At 32.4% G+C, this 18,736-nt stretch overlaps 1 protein-coding gene and 1 pseudogene across 1 annotated transcript; both read right to left on the reverse strand.

The window, feature by feature from the left end:
* Positions 1 to 9,063: 9,063 nt before the first annotated feature.
* Positions 9,064 to 9,636, reverse strand: LOC108208226 (ethylene-responsive transcription factor ERF039). Its single transcript, XM_017378736.2, has one exon. It carries the CDS (start codon positions 9,634 to 9,636, stop codon positions 9,064 to 9,066), a length of 573 nt encoding a protein of 190 aa, XP_017234225.2.
* Positions 9,637 to 13,381: 3,745 nt separating this feature from the next.
* LOC108206507 (peroxisomal acyl-coenzyme A oxidase 1-like) lies at positions 13,382 to 18,452 on the reverse strand (annotated as a pseudogene).
* Between the last annotated feature and the right edge of the window lie 284 nt (positions 18,453 to 18,736).

Here is an 18,736-nt window from a genome sequence, read left to right on the forward strand (position 1 = left end):
GCCTAAAAATATGAATCACATGTTTTTATATAAAACAAAAAACTGAAACATATTATTTATAAATATCTCTTATGAGTATATTAAGATGTGCGTAGAAAATAGCTCATTTCGTTGAGACGGAGGAAGTAATTTTTTAAGATCAATTTAAAATAAATTCAATTCTAGATACATAGTACCAGTATTTAAAAATTCCCAATGTTATACTCCCTCCGTCCCAGTCATTTGTATACAAATGGCTGGGACACGGACACCAATAAATTGTGTAAGAAATGAGTAAAGTTAGATGAAAAGTGGGTAGAGTGGTGGGACCTATAAATATTTAATAATAGATTTGAGATAGTGGATGAAAGTAGTCGGTGTAATAGTGTTTATATCATGGCCAACATTCCAGAGAGGGACACCTTATATGGAGTTACATAGTGCGTCACTATAAATCATCAATTTTATTATAAATTCTGTTATAGAATACATATAAAACGTGATTCTAATATAGAATATTATAAAATAAATCTATTTTAAGTAATTTAACACTTAAAATTTGATTAAAAAGTATATTTTCGAAAATGATTCTGCAACAGAATAATTCTGGATGATTATTATTCTGTTATAGAATCATGTTGAGATATTACATAATTTTAGATGATCTTTGGAATAAAAAAATCGTATAACTTCGTTTTCGGTTTAATAATCAAAATTTGCAATTATATTTTATAAAAAATATAATAAAATATATATTATTAATATATTTATAATGATGTGCTACGTAACTCCATATAAGAGGGTATGATATGGAGTGCTACCCATATATATCATTATAGAATAGAGATAGTGGAGGAAAGTAGTTGGTGTAATGATATTTTATATTATAAAAATTTACCACTTTTGGAATGTATACAATTGATGGGACGTCCCAAAAAAGAAACTTTATACAATTCACTGGACCGAGTGAGTATCTTTTTATTATAAATATCGTGAAATAGGTCCTACAATGACAAAAACGTTAAGGGTCCTTTTTGACCTCATGTTTCTTACCTTTGAAATATGCAATGCTGGGTCAAATTCAGAACAATGTGTTTTACATAATCATGGAAATTTATGGTATTTTTATAAATATAATTAACTATGAGATTTAAATATTCAAAATCATGTGTGCAGCAAAACTTGAATTCTGATTTCATAATTTCGAAAACATATTAATACAAAAATGATATTAGAGAATAATTAAATTTGACTGCACATATATCCGACCCGATTGTATGTACTCGAATATATAAACTAGGTCAAGTATAATTTCGTTCAAAAATTTTTATCATTATATTAAATCCGATTTTTTTAATTACGATCGGATAACTTTTGAATGAATGTAATTTTGGTCCTATTTATTTGACCGATTTTCAAAATACGATTCCCCTTACTACGATTACATGAGTTTCGGTCAAAATTGATCAAATTATATTAAACAAGGACAAATAGCTATATTGATTTGATTTTTTTCCACTCGATTCAGAATATATTATAAGTATAAACATATAATAAACACAAGAATCAAACTATCTCTCACAAAACCCTAAATTTCTCTCACAAGTACGTAGCCACCGTCTTACCTGAGGGGCTTCCATCGGTTTTCATCGGTGGAAAGCCCCAATCTTGTCTTTTTTACTATTAGTTAATCTCTTGTTTTCTTCGATAAGTTCCCAATTTATTTGGGTTTTGTTTGTTCTCCTTCTGTGAGAGTTTGGTTTTTGTTTGAGTTTTGTGTGTTCATCATGCCCGAGATGGATGTTGATTCAGTGATAAAGGTTTGTATGGTGATGCATTTATGGTCGATTGCTCAAAACAACATTGGGAGTATTACATCATGAACATATTTCTTCAAAAAATCGCTTGGTTGCCTACCGAAGATGGAAGGATTCAACGGCGATATGATTCTGCGTTTGTTCAATTTCGATTATATCTGTAGATGCCGTATGATTTTTCATTATTGAATTATTTTTCTATTTCAAAAAAAAAAGTATAAACACATAATACCACAAGTTATATATTCTCATTGTCTTTTATTATAAATATATATACTTGATAAAAAATTTTATAAGAGTTCTTTTTTTGACCTCAAGTTCCTTACCTTTGAAATTGACATGGTACCAATAAACATATCTAATTCATTTGTCTCCTTCTAATTATGTGTCACAAGGTGTCTATATAATGACTGATAGTAACATCTATCTATATCGTTATAGGATCCAAGAATAAAATGGTCACAAATTTGTTTGTTTAATATAAATGTGAAATAGTCCTTTTGTGCATACTGAGACATTGCTGTTCCTCCCTCGTTGGAGTAGAGCATATTACCAAAAAGTACGGATGGTTTCACTATCTTGTATGGTGTTAAATTATCCCATGTGTGGAAAAGGTAATGAGTGTGAGAAATATTCACCATACAATCGAAATTTAGGGTTCGTATAGATCCAAATGCAATTAAGATGCCCGGATTCTTTCGTCAACACATTAGCCCTCTCTCCCGAGTTTGAAAATAGAGAGAACAGCGAAGTACATTATACTTACGTATTATATATTAGAGTACATTAGTTTACGTTATATTTTTAATCTCAATTGTAATATTTAAAGTGTATTTTTTTGATTAAATTATTTAAAGTGTATTGATATTGTTGTTGTGTATCGAAGTTGTGAGATAAAGAAACATGAAACTGAGTATACTTGGAATAGTACAGGTCTTAGAGAGTATTTGGTTCAGGTTCAAGGGTTAAGCAAGCTGATGATAGGAACAAGGGTTGAAAGAAGATATATAATTGAATCTTGTAATTGTTATATTTCAGTGGTTTATAATATATCAAATTGGGAACCAGGACGTAGACCATTAGAGATACGGGTTGAACTTGGCTAAAATTCTTGTGTTCTTAATTAGCTGTTATTTTTTTTATTGCATTGCATATCAATAGTTAACTCACTGCCAATATATTTCGAATCCTAACAGTAAGTTGTTCCGGCCGTTTAACTATTCGGTAATGTATAAAAATTGGGTAAATTGGCCATAACACCTATTCAACCCTCTAGATGTGCATTTTCAAGTCGGTGAAGGACTCGATGAAAAATTATCATCTTCAGACAATAGTAGATAGAATTTAGAATAATCTATTATAAAAAGTAAGTTTTTTAAAAATTAATTTTATAATCTTATAAAATGAATAAATATTTTGACGAGGGTACACTAATAGAGATTGTTACTCAAGATAAGTTTATTTATACTATCTTTTAACTAAATTCAAGTTGCAGCGACTTTAAAATTAATACATACATACATACATACATACATACATACATATATATATATATATATATATATATATATATATATATATATATATATATATATCTATATATATATATATATATATATAGTCCTACTCCAATACAAATCAAATTAGCCTACAAAATAAAAACCCAACGTATAACCAAGTCCAAAACATTTTTTGCAAAAATACTACATATATACACATGTATATGCAACGTATATGACCATCATCTTTACTCAAACCGTAACAATAGACCTCTTACTATCATTACCAGCCGTTTCTATAACTAGCCACCATCGCCTACCATCACCAATAGTCAGATACACTTTCCATCATAACTTACCAAAACTAGCGACTACTTACCACCATCATACACCTTCCCTTACGTCTTCTTATCGTCAAATCCTTCCCACTATTGAAATTGATCATCTATAATTGATTACCAATAGTTTAGGTAAGTAGATTTTCTCAATTTTTTATGATGAAATCGCTGTTTATTTATTGTATAAAACAGTTATTAGTGTAGTATAAATTGGTGATTCCCCGCGTTTAGTAGAGAAGACCTCTATATCCACTCAAAATTTATGTATCAATCTCATTATAATTAAATATATATCTAACAATAAAAAAATCATCATATTTTTTACAGAAATTGTTGAAAATTAATCATAATATACAAACTGGTTTTACATAGAACTGGCCGGATTCGTCCAAAGTAGTTCTACAGTAGAATTAAATTTAAAAATTAATTTTTTTGTTAGATTGTAGTTATCAAATTGATCGTCCATGTTATATATAATTAATATTCTATAATTATATTTTGTGTATATAATTAATTTTGAATTAATAATGAGATAACAGAATCAAAGAATTTTTCATCAAACTCTATGTATCTCTCCTTTTGGAGTGGTTGTTTGTCTCTCCTTTTGGAGTGGTTTGGTATGTTTTTGTTTAGTTATGTTTAGATTTGTTCGACGTCGGATCTGTTGAGAATAATTTTACTGATGTTTTTGCGGATCTGGAAGGCCAACATCAAATCTAAGCTGTTGATAATTATTGCAAGAGCTCACCTTTCACAACGAAAGATTGTTCATCTATTAGGGGTTTACACTTTCGACATGTCTATATCTTGTATCCGGCATATAGATAGCTGGGGTGCCACTCCTCCGATCTCAGTTTATGTGATTAGGGTTTTCGAACAATGATCTACTAATAGGTTTTATGTGATAAGATCAATTGTGATGTTGCTGCTTTTAGGGATGTTGTTTCAATTTGGATCGCTTGGAATATTCATTGATTACATTTTTAGCTTAAGAATTTTTAAATTCTATATGTTAAACGGTCAGGAAATAAAACAGCTAATTGTGTTTAGTATGTTATTTGTTTCCAATCTGGTTGTATCGACAGTTGGGAGTTTGTCCTGACTGTATTTTATTCTCGTTAATGAAAGTGTTTTTTCTCCTAGGGAAAAAATAAATTTAAAGGAGGTCTTGACCCATATGTCACCCTGGAATCCGTCCCGACAACAATAGACTATTTGTTCGAGCATACACGCAATTGTAAAATTGTTTTTCATGCACATGCTCAAAATTGAAAATCTGTGATAGGACAAGGGTAGCAAACTAAGCAATAATTTGGAATGTAGCCTGGATTCCAGGTCTCTGGTGCCTAAATGCCTGGACTTCAACATCATTATTACATGTCCAGTACCGTTAAAACTTCGGTCGATGCAGCTTTTCAGGTAATATATGATTTTATTTTAAATGATTTACTTTTAGAAAATTTAAATGTGGAATATGATATGATTATTAGGATTTTATATTTATTTCTATTTTTAATTATAAAAAAATTTATTTTAATATTTTGTTAATGGAAATCGATCCTTAGACACGTATATACATTTTCATTAGTATTACATCTAACATTTAGTACAAACTTTTAATGAATTAAATTAGAAAATGGTAGTTATAGTACCATACCAAACTATAAATTATACATATATCTGATTATCATATCTTAAAATTTTAATAATTTCTAGAATTTTTATATACACAGAATTTTGTAATTAGAACTTGAAAACCAGAGTATATACATAGGCAAGTATATGTTCCATTATAATGTTGTTATACATGTCTTTTTTTGTTTTTCAAAAGCATGTTGTTATACATGTATATATTTAAACTCCAAGTCGATCACTTTAAGGTTGTTATATTTAAGAAGAAAATCTGAAACCATTTAAATAGGTGAAATAGGTGCAAGTCGCGAGTGATTGATATAATCATTCACTAACAAATTTTTGTTATTGAAAAAGTAACAATTTTCTATTATTGATTCAAAAATTTTTACATATACATAGAAGGCTGCTGCATTGTCCTCGAACAGTTTAGTTACTTATTTTAAATTATTTAATACTCGCTGAGTTTTAAAAAAAAAATAACGGTAGATAAACTGGACCAGTTGCCTTAAAGTTGTACTCCACTTATATTTTTATGTACTTTTTTTTGACTGTTTTTAAATAAAATATAATTCCATAATTTATTTTGAATTTTTGTAAATAATCATTTAAATATTATCTTTTGTTCCAAAAAAAATTAAAAGAATTTATAAATTATATTTAATAAAAAATTAGAATAGCCGGAATAGAAAGTAAAAAGTGAGTCCACTGTGGTCACGTCACTGGTTTATAGCTCCCGACCACACCTAAATATTTTTTAATGTAGGGAAGGAAGAGAAGGGGTTCGTATTTTGTAAACGAAACACGGACTTTAATATACAGATAGATTTCATTTCTCAGCTAAAACTGCACGTTGCATGTTTCCGCAGTTCCTTAGTCAGGTTCAAGATATATTGCAAGTATCACATTCCCTTTCTTGGACGTAAATTTGGGGTATATATTAAATGATCTATGCTATAAGCCGGATTCATGGAAATCATTGCTCAGGCTCTTTGTTTTCATGTTGTTTCGTACTCCTTATGTTCGAATTTATCTGTCTTGTTTGACTTTTTGTGATCAAATTTATCGAACTTTGTTTGATAATTAGTAATTATTCCTACATAATCTTGAAAAATCAAAAAATATATTTTAAAGTAGAACAAATATACGTTCTAGAAATATATTTTTCATAACTTTTTCTAATTATTTTATATATGTAAATTTCAGTCAAAATTTGGTTGATTTGATCATAAAAAGTCAAACAAGACAAATAAATTGGGACGGAGGGAGTACTATATTTATCTGAATTTTTTATGATGGGTTCATGAGCATATATTTAAATTATTTTAATTGATTCTTATTTTTTAATAATAATGAACCACTTGCACATAAAACAATCACACTAATCAAAATAAGTTAGATACATAAAATTCAATTCTTTGCAGGTGTTCATGTACATGCACAAGACAAACCCATTGTATATTTATAAGTGACGGCCAAATAGTGTGCAAGGTCAGATCGTAGGTCATTAGTTTCTCAGGGAAATTTGGATTCGTTTTGACTCGTGCTTCAAACGGATTATATTTCGTATTATTGATTTCAAAATATTTAAGTTTTGTCTTGAGCATCAGTTATAAAATATTGCTCAAATTAGCAAGGACGATATTAAGTGGGTCAATCAAAACTATTACAAGGACAAAATTTCGTTGGCAGTCCATTACGATTTCAGCTGCATATTAAATAGGAGTAATGTATTTGCCGGTGAAATTATCTATTGTAGAATGTGATATTTCCTGTAAATTTCAAATCAATAAGAAGTCATTAAATCTAGTTAAGAATCGGTTGAAAATAACTCTGAGTTCCGATTGACTCCAAAATTTAGCTATGTACTATTATGGCGGTTTAATAATTGAGTTTGAACACAACCCATTAAAACATTTAAATGAATAATTAAGTAGTTAACTCCTAGCTAAATCGATAGTTAGTTGTAGGACCAATACTAATTATGTGCTTAAAGCACAATTGACCATACTAATCAATCTTGCATAGCCACGTTTAATCTTAATCAATAAAATCTGAATCATTAGGTAAGCAGTAAGCCTCAGAACTGATGTCACCTTAGCTTCTTCATCTCTATTTTTACGGGACGGGGAGCGGGGAAAATTGGAATCTGCGGACTATCCGAAGTTCGAGTTGTGTCGAATCCCAAATGTCGAATCCTCGTATATAAGAAAATTATTTGAAATTTTAATTAATTTAACAATCTGTGATATTTATTTATTTATTTATTTGAAATATACAGGAGGCATAATCATCAATTCTACTCCTTTCGAGAGTCGAACGTTACCAAGAAGATACAAGTCCCATCTTTTACTCAGCTGAACCAACCGTTACGGACATTATCTCGGGGGACATTAGTTGAGGCTATACCATACAAAGTGGTAAGGACAGGAAATGTGATGATGGAGAAAAGAGAACAGAACCATGCAAGTTTTTTCAACCGATTTGTTAGTGGAATATATAGGGAACACCTTCGTTATTCTCTTTATAGTACAATATATATACGTGTTCACTTTTTTGATGGTTACCTAAAGTTTATGGTACTTCTTTGTGCTCCAAGATGGTACATTATTTTGTTTGTCCCGAATAGTGAGTTGCGGATTTGCGGAAGAATATTATATAACACAACAAATTTTATGGTGTGTGTTTAACAATTTTTTTAATTAGATGATTGATTTTTATTAGCTTCCATCTAATAATAATGATAGTCTCTTGCATGGACGTATCTAGAATTCTGATTTTAGATGGATACCAGGCAAATTTTTGAAAAATATTTCTGTATTTTTAAAGTTATGGGGACACTTCTATAATTTTAGAAAATTTAGAATGATGAAAAAAGATCTATTTTCTTTAATCTGTGCCTCTTCCTAGACTAGTCTCTAACCTCTTGCATGCACAAAAAATTTCACCAATCAAAATCTTTCACGTAATTAAAAAGCAACATTAACACACACTATAAATTTCATAATATAATTATAAAAGTAATCTCTTGATCTGATGGGATTATTTTCCGAAGACGGATTCGTTGAAATATAGCGAAAAATTCAATTGAACTTTCTTCTAACACCTTAAGATTTTAGATGAATAGTTCTTAATATGATATCAGGAATTTGATTTGAGGGAGGTCTCAAATGCCCGTGATCCATTCTTCAACCCGAAAAATATGATTTCGAAACTTATATTTAATCTACATAAATAGTGGGGTATAATCATACAATTTAGGGTACCAAGTTTGGTAAGGTAGTTTTTGGTGCGACTTGCTTGTAGCACTACTAAAATTATATTGAGGGTGCATGCTTGATCAACTTATGTTTCGGATAAGTCCTTGTTATTCTTATTTATAGGCGTGTTTAGGAATTTAAACCCGGGCATGTTTCGTATTTGAATATGTTAACATAAACATTAGTCACTAGCGCGAGCTTAACATACAATTAATTTGTTATTGAAGAGTCTGATACAGATTTGTAATCGGACTTTTATGATCAGACCTCAGTAACAAGCTGCAACAGTCGACGAATTAATCAGAAGTTGTTTCCGGGTGTTTGAACCCGTTATTAATTAGATAACTTGTAGACACTTGACTACCGCGTCAAGAACGCCTTTCTTTATTTACAGATATAAGACAGCATGCCTTGTCTTCTGGAATTGAGACAAATTTGATGCAGAGAAGAAGAAAAAACTAATTCAAGCATATGAACTTGCTGGATTTACGAAGAAACATTAGTGATAATACTAGTTGGAAATAGTACTTTTGGCTAGCTACCATAATAATGGCTCATCAAGCCAAATTTCACCATCGATGGTCTCGGCTAGAGCCAGGCTCCATGGGAATTCATAGCCAAATTTAGGACCCAAATTAGGCTGGAAGAGATGTGGTAAGCCAAGAAAAGGGTCCTCACCGCGCCTTGTAGGGGACGTTGAGGAGGACTCTCCAAAGGCCTCACTAGGCCTCGTCTCAGCTCCGCTCAGCTCAGCTTCAGTTTCAGTTTCATGGCTTGTAGTAGTGTCATCCATGGCTGCTGCTTGGGCTGCGGCTGCTTGAATATCTTTCGGAGACTTGGAGGCTGGTTCGGGCAATTTATGAGCCAAATCAGGAAAATTGAGGAATGCAGAGTGGCCTTTTATTGCTATAGCAGCAACATCATGAGCTCTGGCAGCCATCTCAGGAGTTGCAAATGTGCCTAGCCAAATTCTTGATTTTTTCCTCGGCTCGCGGATTTCTGACACCCATTTTCCCCAGCTCCTGATTCGTACACCGCGATAAATAGGGTGTTTTCCATCTGCAATACTGCTGCTGCTGCTGCTGCTGCATTTTTCTGATTTTTTGACCATTTTAATGCTGGCATTTTCAGCCGATTTTTTTGTCAATTTTCGCGACACGACGGGCTTTAGTGAGGAGGTGCTGGTGGAGGAAGAGGGTGTGCATTTGGTACGATCTTGAGAAGTAGAAGAAGAGGATTGTTCTTTCATGATAGAAGGAGCATGCAGGGGGATATGGCTAGGCTCAAGGAAGCTGAGGTTCATATAAATTTAACATGAATTGGAATAAAGTCAATATAAAAGAATGAGATGGGACCAAAGCATAAAGGTCCACATTTAATGAGGCAAATTTTGTTACCCCATTTTGATTTTTTTAAAATATTAATCATCCTTTTTCTTGAATGACCCTACAATTATTAGTCTATATAATTAGATTTTTTATGGTTTATAATTTTGGATCCATTTCCTGCTCATAATTAGAAGATACTCTCATCCAATTCCACTACCAAAGTAGTTAACTGGGTCCCATTTTTTTGTCATCTTTACTTTTTTTAAGACAAATTATTTGGTATCCTTGATTTAGTTTGCAATAACATCACTAGCGGCTGACCTGAATTTAGTGGTCTGCGGGGTTTTGGCTGGGGCTTAAAAATCGGCTTCTCATCTTATAAGTTAGAAACACTTATTTTGTACTGTTTGTCTAAAAAGTCAAGAAATACTTATAAAAAGCTGAGAATACTAGCTTCTGTTTCATGACTTCCACTTCTTTCTCAAACATTTTAATCATTTATAAGTCTTAACTTGTTTATAACTTCTACTTCAGTTCTTTACATTAATAAAAAATCACTTACTTTAAACTCACTCAAACGACCTCTATATTTTTTTCACTAACAAATTCCTGAAAATAAAAAGCATAACATTTTATCGTCATAACCGGTTTTAAGAGGAATTATATAGCATATTTTACAATATTCCTTATCAATAGGCTGTAAAATATTACATAAGAGGAATTATATAATCGGAATGATAGTAATAGGTTTTAGGATGTTCATATTTAGATCCGGGATCAAATCATTACGATACAAATCGATCGAGTATTTGAGTTGCTGATCCGGACCAAATATCAGTTAATATCGTACTCCCTCCATCTCATAATATGTGTCCTATTTTATTATTCGTTGGTCAATATAACCAAACTTTGACTATTAGTTACAGAAAATTTATTAAATATTTTTAAAATCTGAAAAATAAATTTTAAAGATGATTAGATATATTTTCTAATAAAATAAGTTTTTTAATCTTTTTAAGTTGGATAATATGTCTAATTTGCCGACAAAGTTTAGTCGGTCTGACTTTTCAGTAGTCAAAATAAGACATACAATATGCGATGGAGGGAGTATTTTCTATTTTCTAACCGGGTATGATTCAATAGATGATAATATGCACTATTAGTCTATCACAGTAAATAAATTATATTTTATGAAGATTAAAACTTAAATAAGATATTAAAATTTTATAATATGATAACTATTTATTTAGGGCATCTCCAACCGTTATCCAAAATCCAAATTTGGGGCAGTTATGCCCCAAACCACTCCAGCCGTGGACTAAAAAGTGATCCAAATTTGGATCAGTGAGTGAATAGTACTGGTCCAAATTTGGATCAATACTATTCACTGGTCCAAATCTTTTTAACATTAAAATATTATTACTTTTATTATTTGATGATCTTGTTAATGTTATTAAAGATAGATTAATTAAGATTAGAATATAATTAAAATAATGATTAGTTATAAATTAAAATTTAAAAATATATAAAATTTCGACAATTTATCAATCGCTACAAAAAAATCAAAGATAAATATTGCCCATCTCGAACTTCGAAACGCACTAATTGAGCATTTGTGAGAAAAATATACTAATTCTCTGACAATTAATATTTTAATGCTTTTAATTTATTTTTATGTACTGTTTTAACTTTTTCGAATTATTTTGTAATATTTTATCTTTGTCTAGTTGTTAATTGTATTATTATAATTAATGATGAAATTAGTTAATCGTTTTTTAAAATATTTAAAGTCAAAGTATATGAATATTATAAGGATGAATATTTTGGATATATATTTGGCTCGCATGGTTGGAATATGATTTGGATCCCACCCTAAATAAATATGGATCATTTAGTGATCCAAATTTGGATCTATGGTTGGAGTTGGCCTTAAAAATGTAATGAGTTAAACATATGATGTGTACATAAATTCGAATTGAATACGAAATATGAATCATATTCGAATATTAGGGTGGGATCATATTTTGAATATTAGGGTGGGATCATATTTTGAATGACACATGATGTGAACACATACATGAGTACTCATATCCGGTATCTAATTTGGATCGATTTAAAACGATACAAGACATGTTTCATATTTTTTGAGGCTCATATAAATCTAGACACAATATAATTCGGATCGATCTACAACACTACTTACTCGTAAACAATCACAGAAATAAACTAATCATGGTGTATTTTTTTTTGATGAAAAGCGAAGAATTTAATAAAGAACTGAAACCCAGCCGAGACAAATCCTCGAATTGTCAATTACAACCTGAATAAGAAACAAAAAAAAGCTAAACATGTAACCGATTTGTTTCAGATCGCCTAACAAATAGAATACTCCCTCCGTCCCACAATACAATTTTGTTTTGGAAGATATTTTTGTACCATAATACTTGTCTAATTTTAGTTTCCAATACAAATAAATTGACAATATTCCAAAATTACCCTTCTTGAAAGTTGTATAACAATTAATGATGGTTGAATAAGAGTCTACATTAATACATTTATTAGGGTTACAAAGTGAGAAAATTTTATCTAATTAATATTTTCTTAAGATGCATAATTTTTCCAAAAGACACTTGTATTGTGAGACGGAGTATTTAAATTAGGGCTGTCAAACGGATAATTCGGATACGGATATGCCTATATCCGTATCCGTATCCGTAATGGCCGGATTCAGATACGGATAATATCCGCATTATTTCGGATACGGATAATATCCGCTTTTTCTCGGATACGGATGCGAATATTTCGGATGGATGTCGGATATTTTTGATGACTCTACCGTATTAACGATGATTTTCAAACAATTTTTTGATGACTAAGCTCAAATAATATTTTTATATATGTATAAAGTGTTTGAGTATTTGTACAATTATATAAAAATTATGTAAATGTATTATTTAATGCATATACACACACTACAAGCTAAATAAAATAAAATTTTAATTACATATACTTATATATTATATAATTTAAATATCATATATGTATTTAATTTCGGATTCGAATATCACGGATTCGGATACGGATAATATCCGCTTTATTTCGGATACGAATAATATCCGCTTTTTCTCGGATACGGTTGCGGATTTTTCGGACGGATATCGGATCTTTCGAATTTTTTTGACAGCCCTAATTTAAATTCTTTAATCCAACTAAAGAATGTCTCATATGTGCTAACAACTCTGCTAAGCATGATTAATTAATAAATTAATTACTTCTAGAAGTTGAACATAATAACCCATTTTTAGCCGCCTTGAATGTGAGCAAAATTGGATTGGCTTCACACATATTATTAAGATCATGACAACTAAACTACAAAACTAAGTGATGAACACTGATGCTAGAAGTTGTTGTAAAGCAAAATACCTAATTAGTGCAGACTCATTCTCTAGTTACATTTTTTAAGTGTGTTAATCGTACGGCATATTAGTTTAACATGTAATTTTTGTACAGTATTGACATGGTCGGTCCTAAGAAAAAAAGCTGGTCTTAGTTTATAAAATTTTGAATGAACAAATTATAATATAGAATTTCAGATCTCGAAATAAATTATTCGTACAATTTTTGAGATCTCTAGCATTACTCAGGTTAGTTTTCGGGTTCGGTGTCAGAGCCTGGATAGGTGTAAGTTGTTCTGGAGCAAAGGCTTGATGTATTCAACATAACCATCAGGCACAACAGAGTCATTCAATGGATCCTTCCATGCTGCCTCGTAGAGCTTGGGATATACATTTCCATCGTATCGACCGAGGACTGAACCGAGGTAGTGGTCTGTGTAGTTGAACGAGTCGACGAGGGCAACTGCGTTTGGACGGACCTGATGATAAATGGTGAATTTTTTAGCGCTCTGATATCATGTTAAATGATAAAAAAGATGCAACCGAAAGTGTTTAATAGCAACCTGGGAAAACAAATTTCTGAGTTGAGTAGTCGCGAGTGAAGCCTGCTTGGCTGTGATACTGCTAGTCGCGAGGAATTCACCCCGATGCTTGTGAAGAAGGGAGAGTGCATAGATATTGTACAGAAGTATAAGTTGCTGTTTAACTCCATTTCCATGAATTTCTTGTTTCAATTTATTAATGAACCTGCAGAAAGAGTGTATGATGTTTAAAATTCTGCATAAACCGATTGGCGCTATCAATTTGGAAGAGTTGAAGCAAACTTAGACTGGGTAGCTCTATCACAAAAAACAGAAAGTTGTTTCACAAGACAGAAGGGAGTTGAAGAAGCTTACTTGGAAACCACAATTAACTGGCAGTGAGCAACTGCCACCTCGGCTAAATCTGCTGACAGTTCCGCAAAACCTGAAATTAATGAGAACATGTGTATTGGATTCGGATGATTATAAGCCTCTTTACTATAGTCCCTTTGAACTCGTGAATCAAAAAACCAGCAATTGGACCCTCTAACTTTGCCCATAAACGCAATGCAGAACTTGAGCAAACTATACCACAAGTTTATCTGATGCTAGGAAAGTAACTGTACCCTCACTTTAAACTAGAAAGACCATTTCATTTCCTTGCAAATGAGTTCTGATCGAAATATTTGATATAGCAGAGAGTAAAAAAGCAATTTATGCACAAAATTTATCAAGATCATATCACCTTCTTCTGGATTTGAAAATTTGCCTAAGCTCCGAGCAGTGGAAACTGCCATTCTGATGGCCCTAGCCTCGAATGCTTCTAATATTGCACTGGGATTTAGCCAATCCTCAGCTGCATATATTCAAGAGCAAAATATTAGATGCATAGTATTATATATGAACTGCAGAATGCTATCAGCCCAATTTCGTATGTGGTTTATTGCGCTAACTACCATGTTAATGTTACAGCACTTAAAAACAGAATACTGTATAACATGTATTTCTTGTGCAGGAGTGTGTACTGTTAACCACTACAAATTATATACATAAACACTATCGACTATCTACTACACTTTCAGTTTTCAGTGTACAGACGACGAGAGCATTAGACTGCACTTTAGGCATTACAGATCTACCTTTTTTAACATCAGAATGGCATTGCATTAGTTGTTCAGCTCTTCCCATATAGGCCGTTGTCCCGACAGGTTGTATCCCAGATCCCAACTGAGAGACCATCTTCACAAGATACCTCGCAACCTACAAAAGGAGCTTCTTGAGTATTAGCAATAATATGGAACATCAGGGTTATCAGATAGTATTAACACTCAAACAGAAAGTAGTAAGGTGTTTGTTTCAATTTCATCGACAAATAAATCAATTAATTTATTGATGTCTAGTACCTGTAAAAGCAGCACCACATTGTCTCCTTCATATGTACAGCCAGGTATATATACTGCAAATAGCTCAGGAAGGCCACTGCTACAGAGGTAGCCATGCCCCCCACATAATTTCCGGCATTCTTCAATAGCATCCTAAACAAAAATCTAATAAGTATACCAGACAAATTACCTATAAAATGGAACTCTGCATATTGCAAACCTTTCAAGTTACATTCCACCACAGACCAGAATAGAATTGTCTAATATGAAAGATGGCAGTAGAATTGGGAACTAGTGACTTACAGCAGTAGCGGAGGTGGTCAAAGACTTGAGCCCTGCAGTACATGCATGAGCCTCCTGCAATGTGGAGAAATCATTGACTTTCAATCTGTCTGTCACATCGCCATACAACCAATGTAACCATTCAGCAACGAATCTGAAGGCATACGCAGAAGCCAGCAAAGGAAAAAGCCTGTTTTGCTGAGTTTTGTAATCAATCACCTAACAAAGGGAGAATGGAAAGGCATTATGTGGTAATTTGCTAACGAAACAGGAAATTAATTACTGCCAACCAATCATTTGGAATTAACATCAAAGAAGGCGAGTAGTTGACACCATCAACCAAAGCGCACTTTCAAAAGCTGATAATTACTTATGACTTAATTGGGGGTGTTCATTTACCTGAGTCTCTGGTCCACCATTCTGAGAACCAAATTGTCTACGCACACAGCTATACCTCGTAGCAATAGTAACTGCCCTGGATAAAGCATTTGAAGCATCCTTTACAATTTTTTGCCGGACATATACCATAGTCCCATAGATAAGCTGGCGAGGAACATCAGAGTATGTACACTTTCCTTCTCTTGAAACCTGCAAGACTCTGAGAAGTTCAAATAACATCAGAATAATGATCACACGTATATTTGATAATGGTTAGAAAAATTTAAGATTAGGATTGACATACCGCATCAACATTTGATTTCTAGGTATACGCACATGATCAAACCTTAACACACCATTGTCCATTGTGTTGTATGCTCCATTTCCAAATTTTGTACCAATATCACCAACAGTTATGCCCGGAAGAGGTAAGTGATCCTCTAAGCTCCGCAGTTGGACAATAAAACCTTCACCAAATACACGTGCATACAAATTCAGACTAGTTTTGCTAAGTTATCGTTCATAAATTTTGTTCTTGCTTGGAGTAAATCCCAGAAAATGATAGAAAAAAGTTAATTTGTAATTACCATGTACCCCGTGGTCTTGACCATCGGTTAAAAGACGAGCATAAACAACAGCATGTGTTGATACTTTACCCAAACCTCCAGGCCACCACTATTAAGATTTAGAGCACAAAAGATATAAGTAAAAGTTTGCGCAAATATATAAAAAGTAAACTTAAAATTAACCAAATAGCAAGTATTAATAATATATTTAGATTGCCCTCGCTTAAGAGAATATGTAGGTCAACAATGTAGGGCTATGTAATCGACTCCATTTCCATCTGTGAAGTGTTCAAGAAAGTTAATACTATCTTATAAATCATTATACTCACTTTGCTTGATGTAAGTGTTGGACTGTGAAGTACAAACTCGTCCGTTTTTGAATCAAATGTGGCAGTGGTTTCAAGGCCTTGTACATTGGATCCATGACCAAGCTCAGTCTGTGCATAGCAGCCAATAATTTGCATTTTCTGAGCAAGAGGCAACCATTTTTCTTGTTGTTCATCAGTACCTTGTCCTTTTATAGCAGGAACAAACATTCCCTGGAAAAAACAAATAGGAATAATAGAAGAAGCACTTGTTATAAGCCATCGTGACTTGGTGAGAGACCTAATTCAGTGGTATTGTGTTCTTTCTTTTAAGACATCGCAACAAACAATACAAGTTTACGAGTCCAGGTTACAGATAACTACCTCATTAAGCATGTGCATTGTAAGTGATGTTTTAATTTATACACACAAAACAACAGTATGTCAACATAGGCAGACAGCATTTACGACAGTAAATGCAAGGAATAAGATTTACCCAATGAAGATCCGTATAAGTTGGCTCATCCACAAAAAACCTTAGCTCAGTTGCCTCTTCATCTGCAATTTCACAAGTATCATTTCGTCAGAAATGAAACCAAAACTGAAAAAGATAGCTTCACTCTCCTTGGCTTTACTACATAAGAATTAACTAGAGCACCTTGATTGAGTACCTACAAGTTAAATTAAGTTCGTTCATTCTCTTGAATGCATGAGCTGATTTTTTAAGGGAGCTCGTAAACAAGTCCTTTCGACTGAGCATAGTCCTGTCATCCTTCCGAAAGACCTAAATCCAAGACAGAGCTGTTAAGCATTATTCATAACAAAAACAGTAATCAGACAAAACGCAAAATGCATATGGCACTTGACAGAACGGAATGATATTGCAGTATTATGATTTATCAAAAGCCAAAAGCTACTTGCTAAACAATTTGGCCTTCTAGTGCTGAATATCTTAAATTGACAGTACAAATGGCCAATTGATAGTCTTATACTGTTGGCAAACCAGAAAGATTTCTTGACTAGGAATATTGATAAAGATTACTAGACTATCACCGAATCAACATACTGAATGCCAAGGGTCAAATTTAGGTATTTTAAATATGAACTATCTGTCGTAGTCTGGTTAGAGTATGAAACAAAAGTGCTCTGATCCTATTCTGCATTACTTCAGAAGACTAAGTTAAGCAGTCCTAAACCTAGTCGTAACGAAAGCAGTTGAGATACTACAATAAATCCTACAGCTTCTGAACAAAGTTCAACTCGAAGAAAATGATAAGATTAGTAAGCCAAATCAAACATCCACCAGCAACACTATTTCTGAAACAATAAGAGCGGCAAGTGACCAGTTCTCCTTAAAGGCGAACTCGAGTCTTCTGCCGAGCTCTGATACCATGTCAAGCGATCAGTTTTCTTAAAACTCCCGAGATTTTAGAGAATAGCTTTTTATCAGGATTACTATATTCTAACAAAGAGATTAAAAAGAGATTGAAGATTACAGGATCAGCAGCAACAAGCTTAGACATGCGATCAACGACATCGAAAACATGCTTAGAACCAGCCCAAACGATCTTCATCGAATCGACATCGAACTCAGCTTTCCTCCTCTCATCAGCCATCAGCCAAGTGATCAACTCCTTCCATTCCTTACTTGAAACTCAATGAAGCCTTAAATTTACCTGGCTTATACAAGTTTCTCAAGTCGAAAACAGAGTAGCATATGCAACTGCAAAATCTAGTAGTATATATTAGGAGGTGTATCGTAGAAATGAGAATGATAAACGTGAATAATTATTTGTGCAGTTAAATCTTGATAAATGCATACTCGAACATGAGTGTATATAATATACTCCCTCCGTCCCTTTTTATTGTCACATTTGGTTTTGTGTCGGTCAAATTGACCCAAGTTTTGACTGGAATTTATTAATATTTTATGAATTGGAAAAATAAAAAAAATATGTCACCGGAAATAACTTTTAATCTACTTTAAAATGTAATTTTTAATTTTTTAAAATAATGAAAGAGTGACTTATACTCTTTAGTCAAAGTTAGTCAAT

Source organism: Daucus carota, chromosome 2, assembly GCF_001625215.2.
Source record: "Daucus carota subsp. sativus chromosome 2, DH1 v3.0, whole genome shotgun sequence".
Classification (NCBI taxonomy): domain Eukaryota; kingdom Viridiplantae; phylum Streptophyta; class Magnoliopsida; order Apiales; family Apiaceae; genus Daucus; species Daucus carota.

Bases quoted from the DNA above. Each gene is read 5' to 3' on its own strand.
- LOC108208226 (XM_017378736.2), bottom strand. From the start codon at position 9,636: ATGGTCAAAAAATCAGAAAAATGCAGCAGCAGCAGCAGCAGCAGTATT.